This window comes from Gracilinanus agilis, chromosome 3 (assembly GCF_016433145.1).
Source record: "Gracilinanus agilis isolate LMUSP501 chromosome 3, AgileGrace, whole genome shotgun sequence".
Lineage (NCBI taxonomy): Eukaryota > Metazoa > Chordata > Mammalia > Didelphimorphia > Didelphidae > Gracilinanus > Gracilinanus agilis.
In genome coordinates, this window is record NC_058132.1 from 9783196 (window position 1) to 9805051 (window position 21856).

At 38.9% G+C, this 21856-nt stretch overlaps 2 protein-coding genes across 2 annotated transcripts in view; one reads left to right on the forward strand and one right to left on the reverse strand.

Annotated features, from left to right (window-relative positions):
- The window catches only part of LOC123240724 (zinc finger protein 850-like), a 264052-nt gene that overhangs the window by 92710 nt on the left and 149486 nt on the right, over positions 1–21856 (forward strand). The window lies entirely within an intron of this gene.
- LOC123239025 (zinc finger protein 260-like) overlaps positions 17501–21856 on the reverse strand; it is a 70993-nt gene continuing 66637 nt past the window's right edge. The window contains exons 5-6 of the mRNA XM_044666298.1: positions 18712–19584; positions 17501–18543 (exon numbers count right to left, since the gene is read on the reverse strand). Coding sequence (XP_044522233.1) covers positions 17501–18543; positions 18712–19584 — 1916 coding nt within the window. The remainder of the gene's footprint in view (positions 18544–18711; positions 19585–21856) is intronic.

Genomic DNA, 21856 nt, shown 5'->3' on the forward strand with positions numbered 1-21856 from the left:
CTCTCATCTATATTTTGTTTTACCTTTTCAAATCTGGACCATGCATTTGTTCTTCTTGAATTTCGCTCCATGACTTCAATAATTGATTCCTTAGCCTGATTCAAATTTCTATAATTAGGCACTGAGCTCAGGTCTAGTTCCTTGTAGTGCACTGGCCATGGGGTTAATGGAGGATTGTTCCTAGTCTCCTCTATGAATTGATTTCTTTCATGCTTTTTAAGTAACCCTTCCAGCAAAAGAAAGAAGTCTGCATTGTAAGTGTTAAAATTAATGATTTGTCTAAATATATGAAAATTATAAATCTTTTATTAATTAATTTGTTTGTCTTTTGTATATTTATTAAGCAACATTATAAAGTTATCATCTTATTTTATTTTTTTTTCTTTTTAAACCCTTACTTTCCGTCTTGGAGTCAATACTGTGTATTGGCTCCAAGGCAGAAGAGTGGTAAGGGCTAGGCAAAAGGGGTCAAGTGACTTGCTCAGGGTCACACAACTAAGAAGTGTCTGAGGCCAGATTTGAACCTAGGACCTCCCATCTCTAGGCCTGGCTTTCAATTCACTGAGCCACCCAGTTGCCCCTAAATCTTTTATTTATAAAAGAGGTGAAAAGAGTGAAATACGAAAGGATAGAAAATACATTAAACTATCCAACTAAATATTCTTGGCTCATCCAGGACTTGTTAACCTTCAATAAGAATTAAATTTATCTCCAGAAGACAGGAAGGGAAAACCAGCTATCCACTCACCCAAGACAATGACTGGAGCTGAAGGACAACCTCTTGAGGACTACATTCTTTTGAGAAATCAAAAGTATTAATAAGCACATCAAAAAGTGTTCTAAATATCTCATAATTAGAGAAATGCAAATCAAAACAACTCTGGGGTACCACCTCACATCTAGCAGATAGACCAATATGACAGCAAAGAAAAGTAATAAATATTGAAGGGGAAGCAGCAAAATTGAGACACTAATGCATTGCTGGTGGAGTTGTGAAATGATCCTTCTATTCTGGAAGGCAATTTGGAACTATACCCAAAGGGCTTTAAATGCTGCCTGCCCTTTGATACAGCTATACAACTGCTGGGTGTATAAATGGAGATTTTGAACCTTGGACTGCATCCCCCATAAGTTCCTTAGTATTTCACACAATTCCTTTTAATCTCTCCTGTGCCTCCACATTTGTGTGGTCACGTTATTGTTTTATAAGTTCTGTAGCTCTGCCCTCTCTCTCTTTTGCTCTTGGGAGCAGAATGGTTAGTACCTTTTTAGTTATTTTTGTTAGTTTATTATTAATGGAGCTTTATAAAAATATAATACCTTATTTATTGGATATTAATTTTAATCTCCACATTTTTGACCACCACTTTGGGACACAAATTCTCAAAAATTTTATTTACTCAGATAGCTTTTAAGTAAAGCTAGTAGGTTTGTCCATCCTCCGGCCACCCAGCATGAGACCGGATAGCTGGGGTTGCCTCTTCTCTCCTCGTGGCCTACCCTCTTGTCATTTTTTCGCCAGCCACATGTGCCCAGCCACCTGCTCTCTGCTATTGTTGTTACAGCTCCTCCTGCCCAGCCTGCAGCCCTCGCTACTGCAACCAGACCTGAGGCTGTGAGCCAGCTAATCAGAATTGCTTTTTTTCCCATGGATGGGTGAGAACTCCAATTCCTTCCCCACTCCACATGGTTTTTCCAGCCTATCATGGCTATTTTTTTTTTCAGCAGGGGGGAAAACAACGTGGATCAGAAAAACCGTACTATTGAGCCAGACTCCTTTTTAGACATTTTTTAAGCTGAAGTCTTAAGTTTACCTTTGACTCCTGGCTGAGAGACTTGCAACTCAGGAATTTTTTTTCACAAGAAGGGGACTTCTCTGCCTTTTCTTTTGAGGGGAAATACACTAAAAATCAGTAGATTTGAAGTCAAAGTTCTGGGAATAAACCTTTTATTTTTTTCCTTATTTCACCTGACTCAGAATGGCCCTGTGGTAACCAGTCTTTCATATGCAAATACTCTATTGTTCTCTCTCAGTTTTGCTCTTCTAGTCAGGGTCTTTTGTTTACCCTGTAAATAAAATCCATTTCACTTTTTTTTTTTGAGAAATAATGCTGTTTCAAAGCATGCTTGAAACTCTGAAACAACAGTTTGAGTTGGTTGGGTTAAAAAGTGCATTTTGGATCTACCTAATTCTTTTCCTGAGAGTTTTTCTTTTCATTGGAGATTTCCCACTTTATTTACTTCTCAAGAATATGCATCAGGGTAAGGGGCTATTTAAACTAGGAGCCAAACAAATATTTTGACAAAGTTTTGAAAGTCTTAAATGCTCAGTGCTAAATTCTCCCTCACTATGATGAAATTCAGAACTTTGACAAACAAACAATGCAAATGTATGATAAATATTGGGGAGAGGAATGAATCTTAAAGATATATGGGATTCATTGCTTGCTAACTATTTTGAGTTTTATCTCCCCTCCCTAATAGTGAACAACTCTATTCGGATTGGTAAAAAGGATTTTGACTACACTGCTTGCACCTTGTCATTTGCTTATATTATTGGATATTACTGATTGCTTGAAGGCAGTGATGGGCAAACTTTTTAAAGAGGAGGCCAAAAAAAAGGAAATGCTCATCTGTCAGTCTGTTTCTAAGGCAACGTTTTCAACTTTTCAACGTATTGTATCCTACTCACTGTATTTGTTAGATTAGGAATAATGTCACGCCCCCAGATAGAACATTTCATGGGGCCTCATCTGGCCCACAGGCCGTAGTTTGCCCGTCACTGCTTCAAGGTTTAATTTTTTAAGTTTACCTGTATCTTTTCCCTATGATTTTTCTGAACAACATATCATTGTATAAAAGCCCATGAGTCTTATGTATCCTGGATTTGTTATCTCAACCATCAAGGTTACATGTTGTTTATTCAACCTTTGGAGAATTTAATGAGCTAAATATCTCATTTGTTTTTAAAGGGTCCATTTTGTACCTCAAGTGATTATTATATATCCCCACCTCCACATTTCTAAAAAATGTAATGGATGAGATTTTATATAACAGTCTCATAACCAGAGGAGCACAGAAGGTGTTCCTAGGGCATGGTACCCCTAGAAGGCTCCCAAGAGGGAGCATTCCCCAGGTAGCAAGTGGCTTCTGGATGACTTAGTACTTTGACTCTTCAGCTTATTCTATCTTCCACTAGAATAATCTAAATTCTTGATGATGTTTTAGACCCAAATAGGTTTTCATCAGCAGTTGCCAACATTGAAGAATTTGCTATATCTGTTGAATTTGTTACAAGTATACATCAGTTCATAGGTTTTTTAAATATCATACAGCAAGTGGCTATATATAAACTCATATGAATCCTATATAATAATGGGTTTGTTTGCTATTGTCAATTACAGGGCTATTGTGAATTTGGGGAATTTGGTACTTTATCTGAATGTGCATAATCTACTCTACTGTTTTGTTTTCATATATCTGTTATTTTGTAAAAATCATTTGCACTCACACAGTGGTTCATGGTCAAGTTTAAAAAGAAAATGGATCTCATTTTTTGATGAGGAACCTTTGTATTCTACCTCTCCTTGGCTGACACGGTGTGTCACTGATTCTAAGCTATATATTTTTAAAACATTTTTATTATTTTTTCCCTTGTATTTTCAATATAGTATGAGTACTTTGAAGTACATATAAACAATATTATTATATTTTTTTATTTGTTGGGGGAAAATGCCAAAAAAATTCTCTGATGCTAAGTTTCTGATAACTTTAATATCATTAAATTGTATTTTCCCAAATATACACAGGTATCCCTTCCACATCAAGGGTGTTACCCCCATGATCTGAACCCCCATGATCTGGAAAATCCATGTAAAATTGTTTAGCTTTTGTGTTCCTTTCACAAACTAACTTTTTACTTACTTTAACTTTAAAAATCAATTGGGCATATTAATAACGAATTAATAGTAATAGAAATTGTGTATAAGTATAATAAATTTGTATATTAAAAGCAAAAATAAAATAAAATAAATTTGTTCTAATATTAATACATACCCAAAAAAGCTTTAAACTATAGAATGTCATTGATTTTTTTTTTAATTATTGGACTTTGCTTAATGATTCTGTCTGATTCCAGGAGAATGGAATACAAAAAAGTGCCATTGCACAGTGCCAAAGAAGCACAAAGCTAATCTGCATAATGCCAATCTAGCACAAGGTCAAAGAGAACAACCAATCCCAGTGGGACTGATGTTAATTTTGAGTCAAGACAAGAGAACTTGAACTTGTTTGGGGTTTGAGGTTGCAGCTGTTTTGACATATGTCAAAGGCCAGACTTCCCTGAAGTCTCACTTTCGCTGCTATTCTGGCTCCTATAATCTAGTCCCTTTTCTGTCTCTCCTAGTGTGGCAAACTTTCTATAGTCCTGGCTACTGACTGGGAAAGTGCATAATTACATAAATCACTTTAATTAGGTCCTGACTCAAGGACCTGTTATAGGTTTATTTTTCCTTTACTTAGATTTTTTAGACATAAGATTTTAATATTTCATCCACAAGATATTTTTTCTCTTTCATGTAGATTTTTTGTTTTTTATTTCTTTTGCAACTGACTCATATACCTCATAATTCAGCTATGCATCCCTGAGTGATAGCTATTTGTTATTATTTTTCTCAGGGGAGACTTTGTTATTGCTGTGAACTTTAATTTGAATTTAGGAAATTTTAGGATAAGAAACTTGCTACCTCCCAGAATCCAGAAGACAAACTTTTGGAGAAGGGACCATGAAGATGCCTGCAGAAACCACATGCTGCACCAGAAGATCCATACTGAACTTTGGGATGTGAAATTGAACTATGGGGGGTTGAAAGTATTTATTTTGAATGAACACATTTATACCAAAGGGGCCTGCCCCCAAATTGGCTTTTTTGTCAATGTAGCAATCATTTTTGTTCTATTTTCCTTTTATCTACAAATTATTGCAATTTTTAGGTTCATTATGTTTTCATGATCTTTTTGGGGAGACTGGTCTCCCAATAGGATCAAATGCGGGTATATATAACTGGAAATTTTGAACCTTGCACTGCATCCTCCATAAGTCTCTTAGTATTTACCAAAATTTCCTTTAATCTCTTCTGCACCTCCAAATTTTCATAGTCACATTATTGTTTTATAAGTTCTATAGCTCCTCTCTTTCTCTTTTGATCCTGGGAGTGGGATGGTAAGTACCTTTTTAGTTAGGTTTTTTGGGGTTTATTATTAATAAAACTTTATAAAAATATAATATTTTAGTTATTGGATATTAATTTTAATCTCCACATGGGTTTGTACCACAAAGAGGTAATACAGAAAAATACTTGTACAAAAATAATTCGGAACCGCACTCTTTGTAGTGGCAAAAAATTGGAAAATGAGGGGATGTCCTTCAATTGGGGAATGGTTGAACAAATTGTGGTATCTGTTGGTGATGGAATACTACTGTGCTAAAAGGAATAATAAACTAAAAGAATTCCACATGAATTGGAAAGACTTCTAGGAATTGATGCAGAACAAAAAGAACTGTGATATTGGAAATTTGGGGATCTTAATATTGAGATCCATAATATAAACTTCCTGCGGATGTTTAGGGGACTTGAAAACTACATTTCCCATGATTCAATGGGCTTCAGTGGTGTCTTAAGTGGTGATGTGAGCCAACGTAAACAGAAGCTTAAATAGGGAGAACTTCATTGGTACTGCTCTCTTTCCTAGGAAGCAGCCAGGTGGGCAGAGGTAATGGCAGTAATTTGAATGTGCCTGGGAATTTGAATGAGCTCTTATCAGGCAAGAGGCTATAACTATAAAAATGACTTTAAATAAACCCTTAATATTTTAAAATATATCCTTCTATATTAATTTTGTCTGTAACAGTTATGGCAACCAGAAGTTTTGAAACATACTTCTCAATTTTTCAGATAGCCTACAAGCCACACAACTCTGAGAGCATTTAGAATCCTCTCCAGAGCTATGGACATGCTTCTGCCTTTCCCCCCCTTCCGGTCCCCCCTTTTCCTTTTGGCCACTTTGCTCAATTCTTTTGAGCAATTTTTTTGAAAGGGGAAAGTTATTTTTTCCACACCTTCCCATTTTCCTTTGAGAGACTTTTCTGGGAAAGGGGAAAGTCATTTTTTCAGTAGCCTCTTCCTGGCTGCAGTTTCTTACATTCTCCTTGGCCTCTGATCCAGCCAATGCAGGCTGCCACCTGCCCCTTCTTCCCCTCCCTGGGGGGTGGGGAGAGAGCCGTTTCTGACCCTGATGTTGAATGCCAGTGCCCTGCCTGCTGCTGCTGCTGCTGCCTCTGCCGCTGATATTGATCCCCAGCCACTGCCCTGAGCTCCTCGGAGGACCCCACTCATATCCATTCAGAAACTGCTTTGGGTACACAGGACGGAATGCAGGAGACTGCTAGGAGGAGAGGTTCTGAGTAATGTGGAGGATCAGACGCTGGATGGGGAAACGGGTATCAGGTGGGGGTTTGAGTGAAACGTGTTGGCATTTGTTGATATCAGAGTTCTTTGCATGGCCTGTAGGCACCGGCATCTCCTCCACTCTAACCAGGCTCATGTTGGGTGCTTCTCCCCTTGGACCTTTGGGGAAGGGCAGGACCAGCTCCGTCCCCATCCTGTGACTGCATCCCCATTGCCTAGTAGTTGGGGGTGGGGTTGGGGAGGAGAGGAAGATGGGGTCCCATTCTCTCCTCAGTGGGAGGTGAAAGCCCTGCCATGGCTTCTAGTCCAGACAGAGCCTCCCCCGCCTGATACCAGCATTTCCATATTTGTCTCTTTTTCTTTGGTCCTTTAAAGTGATGAACAAACACAGAGACACAAATCAAGACCTCCCCGTCCCCCCCCTCACCCCCCTTTTTTTTTTTTTTTTTTTTTCCCCCTCTCTGGTCACACGAGCAAAAGAGCTTCTCCCTTCCCCCACTCCCTTACCCTGACTTCCAGGTTCACTTACCTGCAACCGGTCCACCAGGATCTTCTCGCTGCCCAAGATTTACAGAGCCGAAACTCTCGACTGCTAAAGCTTCATCGACTCCCTCCCCTCCCCCTCTCAAGAAGAAAGTCCCCAAAAAGACATGAATAAACACCCCAGAAGCAGAGACAACTCTCAGAAGATTCCCAGGGATGGCACAGGGTGAGGTGTCAAGACTGGTCAGGTCAAGACCCAGGCATTCTGGGAAATGAAGTCTACAATGGGAATGACACTGCTTGCATGAGATCTTGCCAGAGGCATTCTGGGAAATGGAGTCTTACTTCCTGGACCTCTAGGTTTGGAGCCCTGGTGGAGCAGCGGGTCATTTTAGTTTCCTTTTCGGTAGTTTTAGCTCTTATCCTCCTCGGCCTCCTTCCTGTGATATAGGAGGCGGCCATGGACAGAAACACGGAAGCATTTCGGAGGGTCGCACAGATCTCGGGTGAGAAGGGACCCAAGAAGCCCCTGAGCCCCACCTCCTCATTTCAGGGAGGACCAAACTGAGGCAGACAGGCTGGTCCTTGTCCTGAATTAGGGGCGGGAGGATGGCTGGTTCCTGTGCCGTATTGATGCTAATAGCAAGGCCCTGGCCTGGGAAAGCCCCAATTCCTGTATTTTAGGAACAATTACTGTGTATTTCTCTGCCAGACCCGGGTCCGAGATTCCATCTAGTCAATGGCTTTTGCCCTTCTTTTGTCCTTAAGCATCCCAAAGAACTTCTTCCTCTTCCACAGAATTTGGTGACTGAGTTAAGGGGGCCAAGGAGTGTTTTCAGGCCTGAGAGGGAACCTTCCCGAGTCCCCCTGTGTGTGGACAAGGGCTGAGGCTTGGCTGGACCATCTCCTCATCAAACTTTCACCAGTTGGGTGTGTCTTGGGGTGCTCCAGGGAGGGGCTGAATAAGGAGCTCCTCAAACTCTCTGTTAAACTGCCTGAGCAAGATCTGGGCTCTCTGGTCACTGCGGAGGCCCCTGACCTCCATGGCTGTCCCAGGGCTGATGCTGGCCTGAGCCATACACAGATCTCACCAATAAACTGACACGTCTCATCCCAACTCACTCTCTCAGTGACTTCATTCCTACCAGGAGGAAGCAGCTGAGGCAGTTTGGGAGCCCAACTTGGCCAGTTCTGAACCTGGCCCAATCCAGCCCAGCTCCTGCCTTCCTCTCCTCTTTCTCCAGTGTCTGGATTAAACATGAAGCCCCTCCTGTGCCAATAGGGTAAGGAGGGGGTGTCTGTTGGGGGGGCCATGAGGAGGTGGGAAGGGCAGAGAGGTATCAGGGAGAGGCCAGCAGGTCACCCCAAACCATCCCCTCCCCTTGCTAAGCCCCTGACCCCAGGGGGCTGGTCATGTCTTGGAATCTGCTCCTTCCTGGTCCTGAGCAGCCTGTCCAGCTTGGCCCTCTGTCCACACCCTCCTTCTGGAGCCCAGCTTCTCTCTGTCTCTCTTCTCCCTGGGTTTCAGGCAGCATTTCTGTATCCCTCATTCCACAGGAAAGGAATTCATCACAGCCAGCATTTCTATGGTCCTCAGGGATTTGTCACAAGTATCTTGTTGCATTGGTGCCCCATTTTACACATGGGGAAATAAATTGGAGATGAAGTGACTTGTCCAAGTCTACACAGTCACCAAGTGTCTGAGGGGGATTCCATGTCAGATCTGGATTCCATCCATGTCATGGGGTTCAGATGAAGGCCCTGTGGTTTTGAAGCCACTCTTGCTAGTGTTGTAGGATACAGAGGTGAACCCCTGGTGTTCAGGAAGGGTATCTGTTGCAAGAATGCAAGACTCCCAAACTTAGCTTAAAAATAAAGAGAAATTTATTTATTTAGAAAGTAATGTTGAATATGGCCTGGAGGATAGCAAGGTGGAACAGAAAGATGGAGACCTGCTCCTTGGGAGGACAGCATGGATGGAAAAGCTTCTCCCAGATGACATCAATTCTAGGGATTTTATACTCTTTAAAACAGTAGAGATGTGACTCTAGAGTGGTAAATACTCAGGCATTTGGTTGGGGGTTTGTTCATCTGACCAGGTCTGCCTGAAGACATAGGGGGTGACTCATAGTTTAGGGGAGAGATGGATGTCTGAGATACAACTTGTTGATATGGAGGAGGTGTATCTCTTTGCCCATCTAAAAGAATCAAAGGAGAATAGTTCTCTGGGTCTTATAGGAGTTATCAGATGTTTTGGAATCACAATGTTAGAAGGGAGCAAAGGAATTTCCCCGCTTATAGTTTGCCTGAAACACTTCTATAGTTCTGGGGGTACAATGCCCATGCCACTAGCACCCCAGGGATTGGCCCTCATTGTATGTGAAAAGAAAACCAATGTATATATTACTGGAAAAATATTAAATTAGCCAAGCTTGTCCCAAAGGTGGGGTTGTAGAAGAGCCATCCTGCCCACCCTAGCTGGAGCAGAAATACATGACAGGACTGAAGAGTTTAAGCTCATTGAGCTTGCATCCTCTGGCACCATGCTGGTTCCCAAACATATAACAAGGGTGAGAGTGGACATGCATGTGTGTGTGTGTGTGTGTGTGTGTTAGGACTCTCTCCTGAGATCGTTGAATGGACCTGGAAGGGACGTTGCATATCACCTTGTCTGACTCTTTTGTTTCACAGAAGAACACACTGAGGCTCAAGAGACAAGCACATGTCAAAGTCAGTATCTGAACCCAGGTCCTCTGAGTGTTCCTCATGGGGAACAGGAGGGAGGTTTATACCTGGCCTTCAGGACTACCAGCCACCTCCTTTCCTCTCTCAGCAGAGGAGGTCAGAGGGGATCCTGGATCAGACACTTCCTCTGGGCTGTTTCTGAGGATCAAACCTATGAGGTTGGGGTGGGAGGGCTGAGAGGGGTGGGAATGAGGAGGCAGATGGAAGAGGATGGGCTATGGGGTTGGACCTTTTTTGCACAGAAATAATTTGGGAAATTCTTCCTTGTGCCCAGGCCAAAGCTAAGGAAAATAGAAAGAGCACAGGGAACCTCCTTGCCAAAATAAAGACATTCCCTGGGCTCCAGCAGCTGAACTTCAAAAGGAGAATAGTGACCATTGAGGGGACTTTTGGCTGGGAAATTTCCTGGTCTGGAGAGGGGGGCCTTAGGAAAACAAACCATGCCAGTGCAGAAACAAAACAGCAAAGCAGTAAAAAAAAAACATCATTGTAATACCAACGGATAATTAAGAGAATGCAAACTCATTACAAACTGAAACTGAAGAGCAAAACAGAAGGTCCAGATCTGGAACAAACTGTAGCCAATTTGCAACAATAATGGGACATGGGAAATATAGAGATAGAGGCACCAATGGTTCAAGTATACCAAGACACTGACAACAATGACCCACAAGTCATGATCAAAGTGGGAAATGAAATCTATCCTGCTCTCATAGACACAGGGACCACCAGATTTGTTCTTAAAACATCTCCAGAGAACAACACAATCATGGGTTCTGTCCAAATCAAAGGTGCAACTGGTCAGATGGGGTTCCTAAATTAAAATAAAAAATGGTAAAATTAGGGCCTCTCAGAACAGAATATACATTCCTCTCAATCCCAGAATGTCCCTTGAACCTGCTAGGAAGGGATTTTTTTATGTAAAATTGGGGCAACTATTCAATATGATAAAGCAGGAAAAAATCTACCTGCATCTACCCAAACAATCTCTGAAACATTATCCATTGCTGTTCCTTGGCCAATAGGATGATGAGCAAGAACAAAATGAAGGAATTATCTTTGAGATCCCAGAGGATATTCCAGATGCAGTGTTTAGAAATTGTTTTTGATTTAAAAAACTTTGTGTTATGCCCCTATTTGGCTGACACAGTCCTGTGGAATGTGAACTATGAATTCCTGTGTTTTTTAATTTTTATTATTGTTTTTCTTTATATTTACAATTGGATATCTGATTTTTCTTTCTTATTTTTTGTACTTGAAGTACATGGAATTGGTATTAATGGCAGTAAGTGTCCTTTATATTGTCTAAAGCAGTGATTGGCTAACTTTTTAAAGAGGGGGCCAACAAGGAAAGGAAAGGAAATGTTCTATCCAGCCTGCGCAACATTATTCCTAATCTGAAGTACACAATTAGTAGGATACAATGCAATGAAACTTCGAAAGAGTTGCCTTAGAACATTTCAGGGTGCCACATCTGGCCTCAGGCTGTAGTTTGCCCACCAATGGTCTAGAGTGATTTGAATGAACACAAAATATTTCATTTGGCCTTTTGATGGGGACAAAAATTGATCCAGAACTAAACTATCACTCTTTGCAGATGAAATGATGGCATAGTGAGAGAATCCTAGAAAATCAACTAAAAGGTCAGAAGAAATAATTAATAATTTTAGCAAAGTTACAGGATACAAAGTAACCCCACATAAATGATCAGCATTTTTATATATTTCCCACAAAAATCAGCAACAAGAGTTAGAAAGAAAAACTCCATTTACAATCACTCTAGACAGTATAAAATATATGAGAATCTTTTTGCTGGGACAGACAGAGGAATTATATGAACAGAACTACAAAATACTTTTCACGGAAATAAAACCGGATCTAAACAATTGGAAAAACATTCATTGTTCTTGGGCAGGATGAGCTAATATAATAAAAATGACAATACTACCTGAACTAATTTACTTATTCAATAGTATACCTATCAAATTACCAAAAAAACTTTTTTATAGAATTAAAAAATAGTATAACAAAATTCATCTGGAACAACAAAAGATCAAGACAATCAAGGAAACCTAATGAAAAGAAATGTGAAGGATAGGAGCCTAGCAGTACCAGATCTTAAAAAATACTATAAAGCTGTGAGCATTAAAAGAATATGGTACTGGTCAAAAGACAGAAGGGAAGATCAATGGAATAGAATTGGAGTAAATGACCTCAGCAAGAGAGTGTACAATAAACCCAAAGATCCCAGCTTTTGGGACAAGAACCCACTATTTGACAAAAACTGCTGGGAAAATTTAAAAACAGTATGGGAGAGATTAGGTTTAGATCAACATCTCACACCCTATACCAAGATAAATTAAAAATGTGTAAATGATTTAAGTATAAAGAAGGAAATTATAAATTAGGGAACAAAGAATAGTATACCTCTCAGATATATAGAAAATGAAAGAATTTAAGATCAAGCAAAAAATACAGAATATTACAAAATGTAAAATGAATAAATTTAATTACATTAAATCAAAAAGGTTTTGTACAAACAAAACCAATCCAAACAAAATTAGAAAGGAAGTGACAAATTGAGAAAAAATCTTTATAACAAAAATCTCTGACAAAGGTCTAACTTCTCAGATTTATAAGGAGCTAAATCAATTGTACAAAAAATCAAGCCATTGCCCAATTGATAAATGGGCAAGGCACTGGAAAAGGCAGTTTTCAGATAAAGAAATCAAAACTGTCAATAAGCACATGAAAAATATTCTAACTCTCTCATAATTATGAAATAAAAATCCTTCCTAGATGGATGGGAAATGATAACCTCTCCAGGCCAGTAAAGCACAAACCCCTTGGGCTTTAGAAACAAAGTTTAATTTTATAATAGGAGTAAAGGGAAAATGATAGGTAGGTTCCTAAAACTAGATCTAATCTTCACCCAACCTCTTTCACCTCACAGTGAATTATTTCTTCTTGAGAATTCACTCAAGCTACTCTAAACTCCTTATCGCTAAGACCCCAAAAACCCGCTATCTATCTACTAACCTAACTAGTATAGATTATCAAAAAAAGGATAAAGAGGAAGGACTCACAGATGTTTTTGAGCCCTTACCTAAAACCTGGTATTGTTCCTAGGTATACCCAAAGTCCCAGATGACCAAACTCTGGGATTTACCTTCACCAAGTGTATTTGTGGTAGATGGATCTCAGGCAGATGGTCTCTGTACTCCAGGGAAAAAGCAGATCTCTTCCAAAGGCAAATTCTTCAACCCAGAAATCACTAAACTTTCCACAAGATATGGATTTCAAAGGAATACCAGAGAAAAAACTTCCTCCTTACCTGCTCAGTAAAAGCTAGATCCAGAGTAGCAGTTACTTCCAGGAAAACTCCCAAGATCCTTTTCCCCTTGTCAGAATCTTCTCCCAGGATGTGTATCTAAGTTCTCCTCTTTTCCTCTTAAAGCTAATCTATGCTTTTCCCTCTATCCCTTATCCTTACATTCTGCTCTCTGAGCATATGACCAACTTTATAGATTTGTCATAAGCTCATCACTTTTTAAATCTCCCCTTATTCAAAACCCATTCTATCTTACTTACCTAAACCCACAACAGTTCTTATCTAAAACTTACCTATCTATTCCTCTCTATCCTCTGCCTTACACTAAAGAATATAGGGAAAAGGGAATTCCAATAAGCAATTACATAATGGAAAACAAATACAGAAGTTGCAAAACCAATAGTAAAACTCAACATACAGATGCAACAAAACACAAAAAGAACATCAAAATTGCAAAATTCAAAATGCAAAGTGCAAATAGTTCCAAAAGAAAATAACAACTTTTCACTGTAACACTAATGTATCTAAAAATCTTATAACAATCTGTCAAACATTGTAACTATCTTATCCTAACAAAATCCTATCCTTGGAACCTTTACTATGCACACATTTTTACAGATATTTTAAAAATTCTGTACAAATTTACAAATATATACAGATTATAAAAAATAAATTTTTGCACTCTCTTAACTATTCACAATGAAATTTACATAAATATACAAGAACATACAGAAATATACAAAACCTAAACAAAATTTACACTATTTTACACACCTATTTACACACTCATTTACCCTAAGTTAAACAACGATACTATTCTATATACAAAATATAAATGTATAGAGAGTATGTTACAGATATGTACATTTGTGTAAGAAAATCTCTGCCCTCTGATAATACTAAAAAACAAAAAAAAAATCTATATTCTTATGTATGTGTACTGATGTTACCTGAGTGAAATATCCCAAATACATTTCATCCAGGCAAGACCTCATGAAGCTAATGTGAATATCCTTTAATTAATGTGTCCTAAATGTATATGTTGGATGCAACTATACTCACCAGATCTTCAGATACTCCTCTTCCCATGCTGTCTGTTGTCTCTCTTCTATCTTCTTCCTCTGTCTGTGTTGTAATATATACTGATGCATGTATCTATAGTGAACAAATGCTGTGTGCAATATGATACAAAACCTTACAGTTTAAATACATATCAGTCGATTATCCTTTTCTGTAGTAGATCCTTGTATAAAAAAGTCCATTATCCTGTTAATGTACAGTCTGCTGTACTTCCTTTAAGATCCTGCCATGATGTCTCCTTTCTTCAATCCTCCATGTCTGATACATTGTATTCTTCCTTGATCTTTTTGACTGTAGACATGTTGCCTGATGATAATGTTTCAGCTATCACTCCATCTTCTTCTTCTGGATCCTTCTTCTTCTCCTTCTACTATTCTAGGAACCTTTTTAACATGTGAGCAATGGAACCATGACTCTTTGTCTAAAACTTCAATTGCAGAAGGTGAAGTTAAAATTATAGTAAATAGACCAATTCATGATTGCTGTGTTGCTAGGGTTTTATTAAAATTCTTTATATATTCATGTATTTATATATTTCACTCTGAACTAGAAGTCCCATATCATGCAGTTCTCCTATTCTGTCCCTATAGTCTGCAAGAACACCTGAAGCTATGCCCTTCTTCTCATGCACAAATAGCACAAAAGGCTTTTCATAATCTGAGATCCCAAATACTGGAGCAGAAAGAATTGCTTCCTTAAGTTTAATTATTACCTGTAGATGTTCTGGCTTTAATTTGGGTGGTTCAGGTTCTACATCTCTTATTAAATCAGTCAGTGATGTGGTCAATTCACTGTACCCAGGGATCCATTGTCTACAGAATCCTGTTGTACCCAGTTTGGCTCTTTGCTGCTTCTTAGGCTTTGGGGCACTTAGCTAATGGATGTCTGCTATACATTTTTGGGAAATGCTTCTAGAACCCCCAGATAAAACAAATCCCAAATACTCAATTCTCAGTAAATGTGGGAAGCCAATAAGAGAATAGATAAAAATCTGAGACTCCTCTTTTAACCCCTTTTGTGATCCTTGTGATTTCTTCTTGAAAAGTATTATGGCCTTACTGAAAATCTTTAAGTTCCTATCAAACCTGAATTTAAAGGGTTAACACTGTTAACACAGCAAGGAATGCTGCTACCTGTTATAGCCAAGGCCAAGATACTCCCCAACTTGGCTTTCTGATAAGAACCTAGTCAAAATTCAGCCTTGGCCTTGGTCTATTCCAAAGCCAATGTTTTGTGTTGTAACTTCTGCGCATCTGCAAAGTTTCAGGGGGATTCTTTTGTGTGAAATGAGTCTTGAAATATATATAATAAACTCCATGCTCCTGGAGCCAGAGCTGGAAGCATGAAGTAAAAGACAACTCCCTTGTCCTGTCCTTATTTCCTTATCAACGAAACTGTCCTTATCAGAGATGATAAAGAGATCTCCACAAGTAAACACCATTGAAGTTTTGCCTTAGATACCTTATGTCCCCTTTTACACAACTCATCTACAAAATGGACAGGTTTGCTGTTTTTAAGTCTGATTGTCTCTAGATCCTTATTAAGGATTTGCAAAAAGAAAAATGGGCTTTTGTAGAAAGCTTGAGGCAAACACTTGACTCCAACAGAAACTTCTTCCCTGCCAGGTAAAAGCAAATATCTTTTGTCAATCTTTGTGTATTGTATTGAAAAGAAAGCAGAATATAAGTCTACCACTGAGAAATATGTGGCACTGCTTGGTACTGATGAAATAATTGTGGCTGGACTTTAAACAATTGGGTGACTCTTCACCACGTAGTCATTTATAACCCTTAAATTTTGGACAAATCTGTAATAAGGTCTTCCATTTTCATCCAATTTTGGTTTCTTTACTGAGAGTATAGGTGTATTTGACTCTGAAATACATTGGATTATAATTCCTTGTTTCAGTAACAATTCTATGATAGGGGTGATACCAGCTACTGCCTCTTTGCTTAAAGGATATAGGCAACGTGGAGGACCTCCTTTGGTCTTTACTTTAACTGGAGTTGCAGATTTTAATAGAACAAAATCTGTAGAATGAGAAGCCCATACCTGTTCTGGTATAACATGAGGTATAGGATGAACTCTCCCTCTTTCTCCTTCTGCCTCAACTGTATCTAAGGATTACATTGGGAAAAGATCCAGAGCTCTTTCAGGAAGTTCTAAAGACATATTCCCTGTGCACTGGCTGCTATACTACTGTTTTGAAAAGCTATTACCTGGTAAAAATCATTTGCACTCACACTGTGGATCATGACCAAGTTAAAAAGAAGATGGATCTCATTTTTATTGTGCCTCTCCTTGGGCAAACACAGTGTGTACCTGACTGTGAAATATATATATATAAACATATATATGTTTTAGTTTTATTATTGTTTTTCCTTTTTATTCCTTCTACTGCAAGTGATTATTAATAAACTTTATGAAATTAATACTTGGAGTAGTTGGACATTAATTTAAATCTCACATACCTCAAACAAAAGATACAGAAAATTACAAATGGTAAAACGTATAATTTTGATTATATACATTTAAAAAGTGTGCATCAGTTCTCAAGTCTTTCCAGGATTTTCTGAGCTCCTCCTTCATGTTATTAATGATAAAACAATAGGATTCCATTATAATCATATGCCACCATTTGCTCAGCCATTTCTCTAATGATCTTTCCTCTTAATTTTACGATTTTTTGTCATCTCAAGAACACCTTTAAGTGTTTTGTGTTAATACATATAGGTCCTTTTACTTTTTCTTTTTTATTGCCCTTTGGACATAGTCCCAAATTATCTCCCTAGAATGCTGAATTAGTTCAGAACTCCAAAAGTTTATTCCTTTTTCAATCTTACCACATATCCTTCAACTTTTGTCATTTTCCATTTCTGTCATAATAGCCAATCTAACAGATGTGGGCTAGTCCTTCAGACTTATCATTTGCATTTGTCCAAATGATAGTGATCACCCTCGTATCAAGGATACATAAACTTGAGCATATCCATTAGGTTTTTTTCACTATGAAGATATGAAGAGTTGATTTCTGGCTGAAAGCCTTCCAACAGGGAATCCCTGGAACAGGTCTGTTCAGAAGACTTTCTCATACTGAAAAAAGCTCTGGACTCTCCATATCAATGTTTTCTTCATTCATGAAAGGAATAATATTTCAATCCAAAAGGAAACAACCCTTGGAAACAAAAGATGATTGCTGGCTGAAGGCCTTACGACAATAAAATTCCTAAAGTTTCTCTCTAGTGTGGATCCTCTTCTGTTAAAGTTAAGAGTGGCAACTATGAGCTCAGCCTCGCTCATGAGGTTTCTCTCCAGTTGGGATTTTCTGACATAAAGCAACTGAGGAGCATTAAGAGAAAGGCAATGAGAATTTATTTCATTCATAACATTTCCCTCAAGAGTGGATTCTCTGATGCTTAGCCAGATTGCTGCTCACTGTAAAAGCCTTTCCACATTGTTTACATGTATAAGGTTTCTCTCCAGTGTGGAGTCTCTGATGTACAGCAAGATGGCCCCTCTCTGTGAAAGCCTTTCCACATAGTATACATTCATAAGGTTTCTCTCCAGAGTGAATTCTCTGATGCTTAATAAGCGAGCCTCTCACAGTGAAAGCCTTTCCACACTGTGTACATTCATAAGGTTTCTCTCCAGAGTGGATTCTCTGATGTTTAGCAAGAGAGTCCCTCACTGTGAAAGCCTTTCCACATTGTTTACATTCATAAGGTTTGTCTCCAGTGTGGATTCTCTGATGTACAGCAAGATTGCTACTCTGTTTGAAAGTCTTTCCACATTGTTTACATTCATAAGGTTTGTCTCCAGTGTGGATTCTCTGATGAGCAGTAAGAGAGCCACTCTCTGTAAAAGCCTTTCCACATTCCTTACATTCATAAGGTTTCTCTCCAGAGTGGATTCTCTGATGCTTAGCGAGAGAGTCACTCACAGTGAAAGCCTTTCCACACTGTGTACATTCATAAGGTTTCTCTCCAGAGTGGATTCTCTGATGTACAGTAAGATTGCTCCACACGGTGAAAGCTTTTCCACATTGTTTACATTTATAAGGTTTCTCTCCAGTGTGAAGTCTCTGATGTACAGCAAGATGGCCCCTCTCTGTGAAAGCCTTTCCACAGTCCTTACATTCATAAGGTTTCTCTCCAGAGTGGATTCTCTGATGCTTAGCAAGAGAGTCCTTCACAGTGAAAGCCTTTCCACACTGTGTACATTCATAAGGTTTCACTCCGGAGTGGATTCTCTCATGTATAGCAAGACTGCCCCTCTCTGTGAAAGCCTTTCCACACTGTTTACATTCATAAGGTTTCTCTCCAGAGTGGATTCTCTCATGTACAGCAAGATGGCTCCTCCGTTTGAAAGTCTTTCCACATTGTTTACATTCATAAGGTTTCTCTCCAGTGTGGATTCTCTGATGTGCAGTAAGAGAGCCTCTCTCTGTGAAAGTCTTTCCACATTGTTGACATTCATATGGTTTCTCTCCAGAGTGGATTCTTTGATGCCTATCAAGAGAGGCCCTCTCAATGAAAGCCTTTCCACATTGTTTACACTCATAAGGTTTCTCTCCAGTGTGGATTTTCTGATGTACCGCAAGTTGACTCCTCTGTATAAAAGTTTTTCCACATTGTTTACATTCATAAGGTTTCTCTCCAGAGTGGATTCTCTGATGTGTACCAAGATTGCCCTTCTGTGTGAAAGCCTTTCCACACTGTTTACATTCATAAGGTTTCTCTCCAGTGTGGATCCTCTGATGTGCAGCAAGACTCACCCTGTGTATGAAAGCCTTTCCACACTGTGTACATTCATAAGATTTATCTCCAGTGTGGATTCTCTGATGTGAAGCAAGATGGTTACTCCGTTTGAAAGCCTTTCCACATTGTTTACATTCATAAGGTTTCTCTCCAGTGTGGATTCTCTGATGCTGAGCAAGATTCCCCCTCCATTTGAAAGACTTTCCACACTGTTTACATTCATAAGGTCTCTCTTCAGAGTGGATTATTTGATATGAACCAACCTCAGAGTTCTGACTGAAAGATCTTACCACTTTTTTACTCACAGAAAACATCTCTACATGTTTACTCTTTGGATGTCTTGTGAGGTCTAAACTCGAGCCATAGGTGATTCTCTCTGCATTACCTTGATAAATAGACATTTCAGGAGGTTTCTCAGGTGACTGATGAAATCCTACTTTTTCAGGAAAGCATTTGATGTATTCACTATCCCAACAATAGTCATTTCCTGAGGTCAATTTCATATACTGATTTAGAACTGAATGTTGGTTGAATTTCTCTGCAATTTCATCAAATTCACAATCAATCTTTGGATTTTTATTTACCTTGATTTTAGAATCACATTTTTCTCTCAAAATGAAGTCACAGAGATCCTTATTCATGTCTCTTGGAGGGCCAGATCCTTCCACAAAAAGGCTCAGCTTTGTAGACATCTCCTTCATATCAAAATTAGTCTCTGCCTCTGAAGAAAACAAATCATGATATAAACACAGATGGAAAGGGGACATACACACATATAATATAAATTCTTTCCTCTGATAGCAATAAGTAAATGGATTTTTATTCCATTTCCCAAGGACAAAAGTTTTCAAAATTAAACAATCAGAAACAGACTTTGGATACACCATTTGGTCGTAACTGCAAGATGGAATATTTTAGAAATACTTTCATATACAGTAACAATGAAACTTCACAATGGATACGTTATTATTTTGTCTCCATCCATTATTATATGATCTTTGATACCCATTGCTCCTATTTAGTTGTCTTGAGAACTGTCCTCTGTACCAACATTCTCTCACAAAGTATACAATTCTATTAAAGAGCTAACATCTCTGAACTCTAGATCTCCTTTCACATATAGATTCTTAGGTTGTACCAATCTTAAGGCTGCCACAGCTTTTACCTCTTTTCTTTCACTGTCCTTTGCTTTATCATTGGCCTCTTTAATTGTCTCCTTAACTCTTCAATGATTGTATACTTATCCTCATTACTCTTATCCTTAGCAGCAAAAACACAGGAAGCTTTTCTTTTAAGCTCTTCCAGACTCATCAATTCCCAGTTTGGACAATTAGATTTGAAAAAAATTTTTAACAACAGCACGAGCATTGTTTACAAATAGCCTTTTGGTGTGTGCAATGGTTTCCTCTGCCAGTAAACCCATCTAAACCCAATTGGAACTCTGCTGCCTCAGTTAAGAGATCTAAATGACTAGCTGAAGTCTCATCTATATTTTATTTTACCTTTTCAAATCTGGACCATGCATCTGGTCTTTTTGAATTTCGCTCCATAACTTCAATAACTGATTCCCTAGCCTACTTCAAATTTCTATAATTAGGCACCGAGGTCTGATCTAGTTCCTCATAGTGCTCTGGCCATGGGGTTAATGGAGGATTGTTCCTAGACTCCTCTATGAATAGATTTCTTTCACCCTTTGCAAGTAATTCCTCCATCAAAAGAGAGAAGTCTGTATAGTATGGATCGTGTATTCTAAAAGCTCTTTTAAATTCTCTAATGGCTTTGTTTGGCTCCTCAAAAAATCTGGGTGTTCTACCTTTTATAGCATCCAATTCTGCTGCAGTAAATTGTGAGATTTTGGATGCAATATCCTATCCGGAGAAATAAAAAGCATATGCCTTAATGGAAACAAAGTAACAGGAATTTTGTTTAATTCTTGTTTCCATTTCCAGTCTACTTGGTACTCTAGCTTTCACATCACTTCCCTCTCCATTTACACCACCAAGCATAGTTACATTCATTAAATCAGAACCATTAATTTTACCATTGACTCTATTTTCTTGAAAACACTTTTCCATTAGATTTATCTTTTTTTTTAACATTTATTAATATACATTTTTAACATGGTTGCCTGATTCATACTCCTCTTATCCCCTTCACCCCCCCCCCCGCACCTCCCCCACCCATGGCCAATGCGCATTTCCACTAGTTTTGTCATGTGTCCTTGATCAAGACCAATTTCCAAATTGTTGGTAGTTGCTTTGGTGTGGTAGTTTCGAGTCCACACCCTCAATCACGTCCACCCCGACCCATGCGTTCAAGCAGTTGTTTTTCTTATGTTTCCTCTCCTGCAGTCCTTCCTCTGAATGTGGGTAGCATCTTTACCATAAATCCCTCGGAATTGTCCTGGGTCATTGTATTGCTGCTGGTACAGAGGTCCATTACATTCAATTTTACCACAGTATATCAGTCTCTGTGTACAGTGTTCTTCTGGCTCTGCTCCTTTCCCTCTGCATCAGTTCCCGGAGGTCTCTCCAGTTCGCCTGGAACTCCTCCAGTTTATTATTCCTTTTAGCACAATAGTATTCCATCACCAGCATATACCATAATTTGTTCAGCCATTCCCCAATTGAAGGGCATACCCTCATTTTCCAGTTTGTTGCCACCACAAAAAGCGCAGTTATAAATATTTTCATACAAGTCTGTTTATCTATGATCTCTTTGGGGTACAAACCCAGCAATGGTATGGCTGGATCAAAGGGCAGGCAGTCTTTTATAGCCCTTTGGGCATGGTTCCAAATTGCCAGCCAGAATGGCTGGATCAGTTCACAGCTCCACCAGCAGTGCATTAATGTCCCAATTTTGCCACATCCCCTCCAGCATTCATTACTCTCCCCTTCTTTCATTTTAGCCAATCTGCTAGGTGGGAGGTGATACCTCAGAGTTGTTTTGATTTGCATTTCTCTAATTATTAGAGATTTGGAACACTTTCTCAT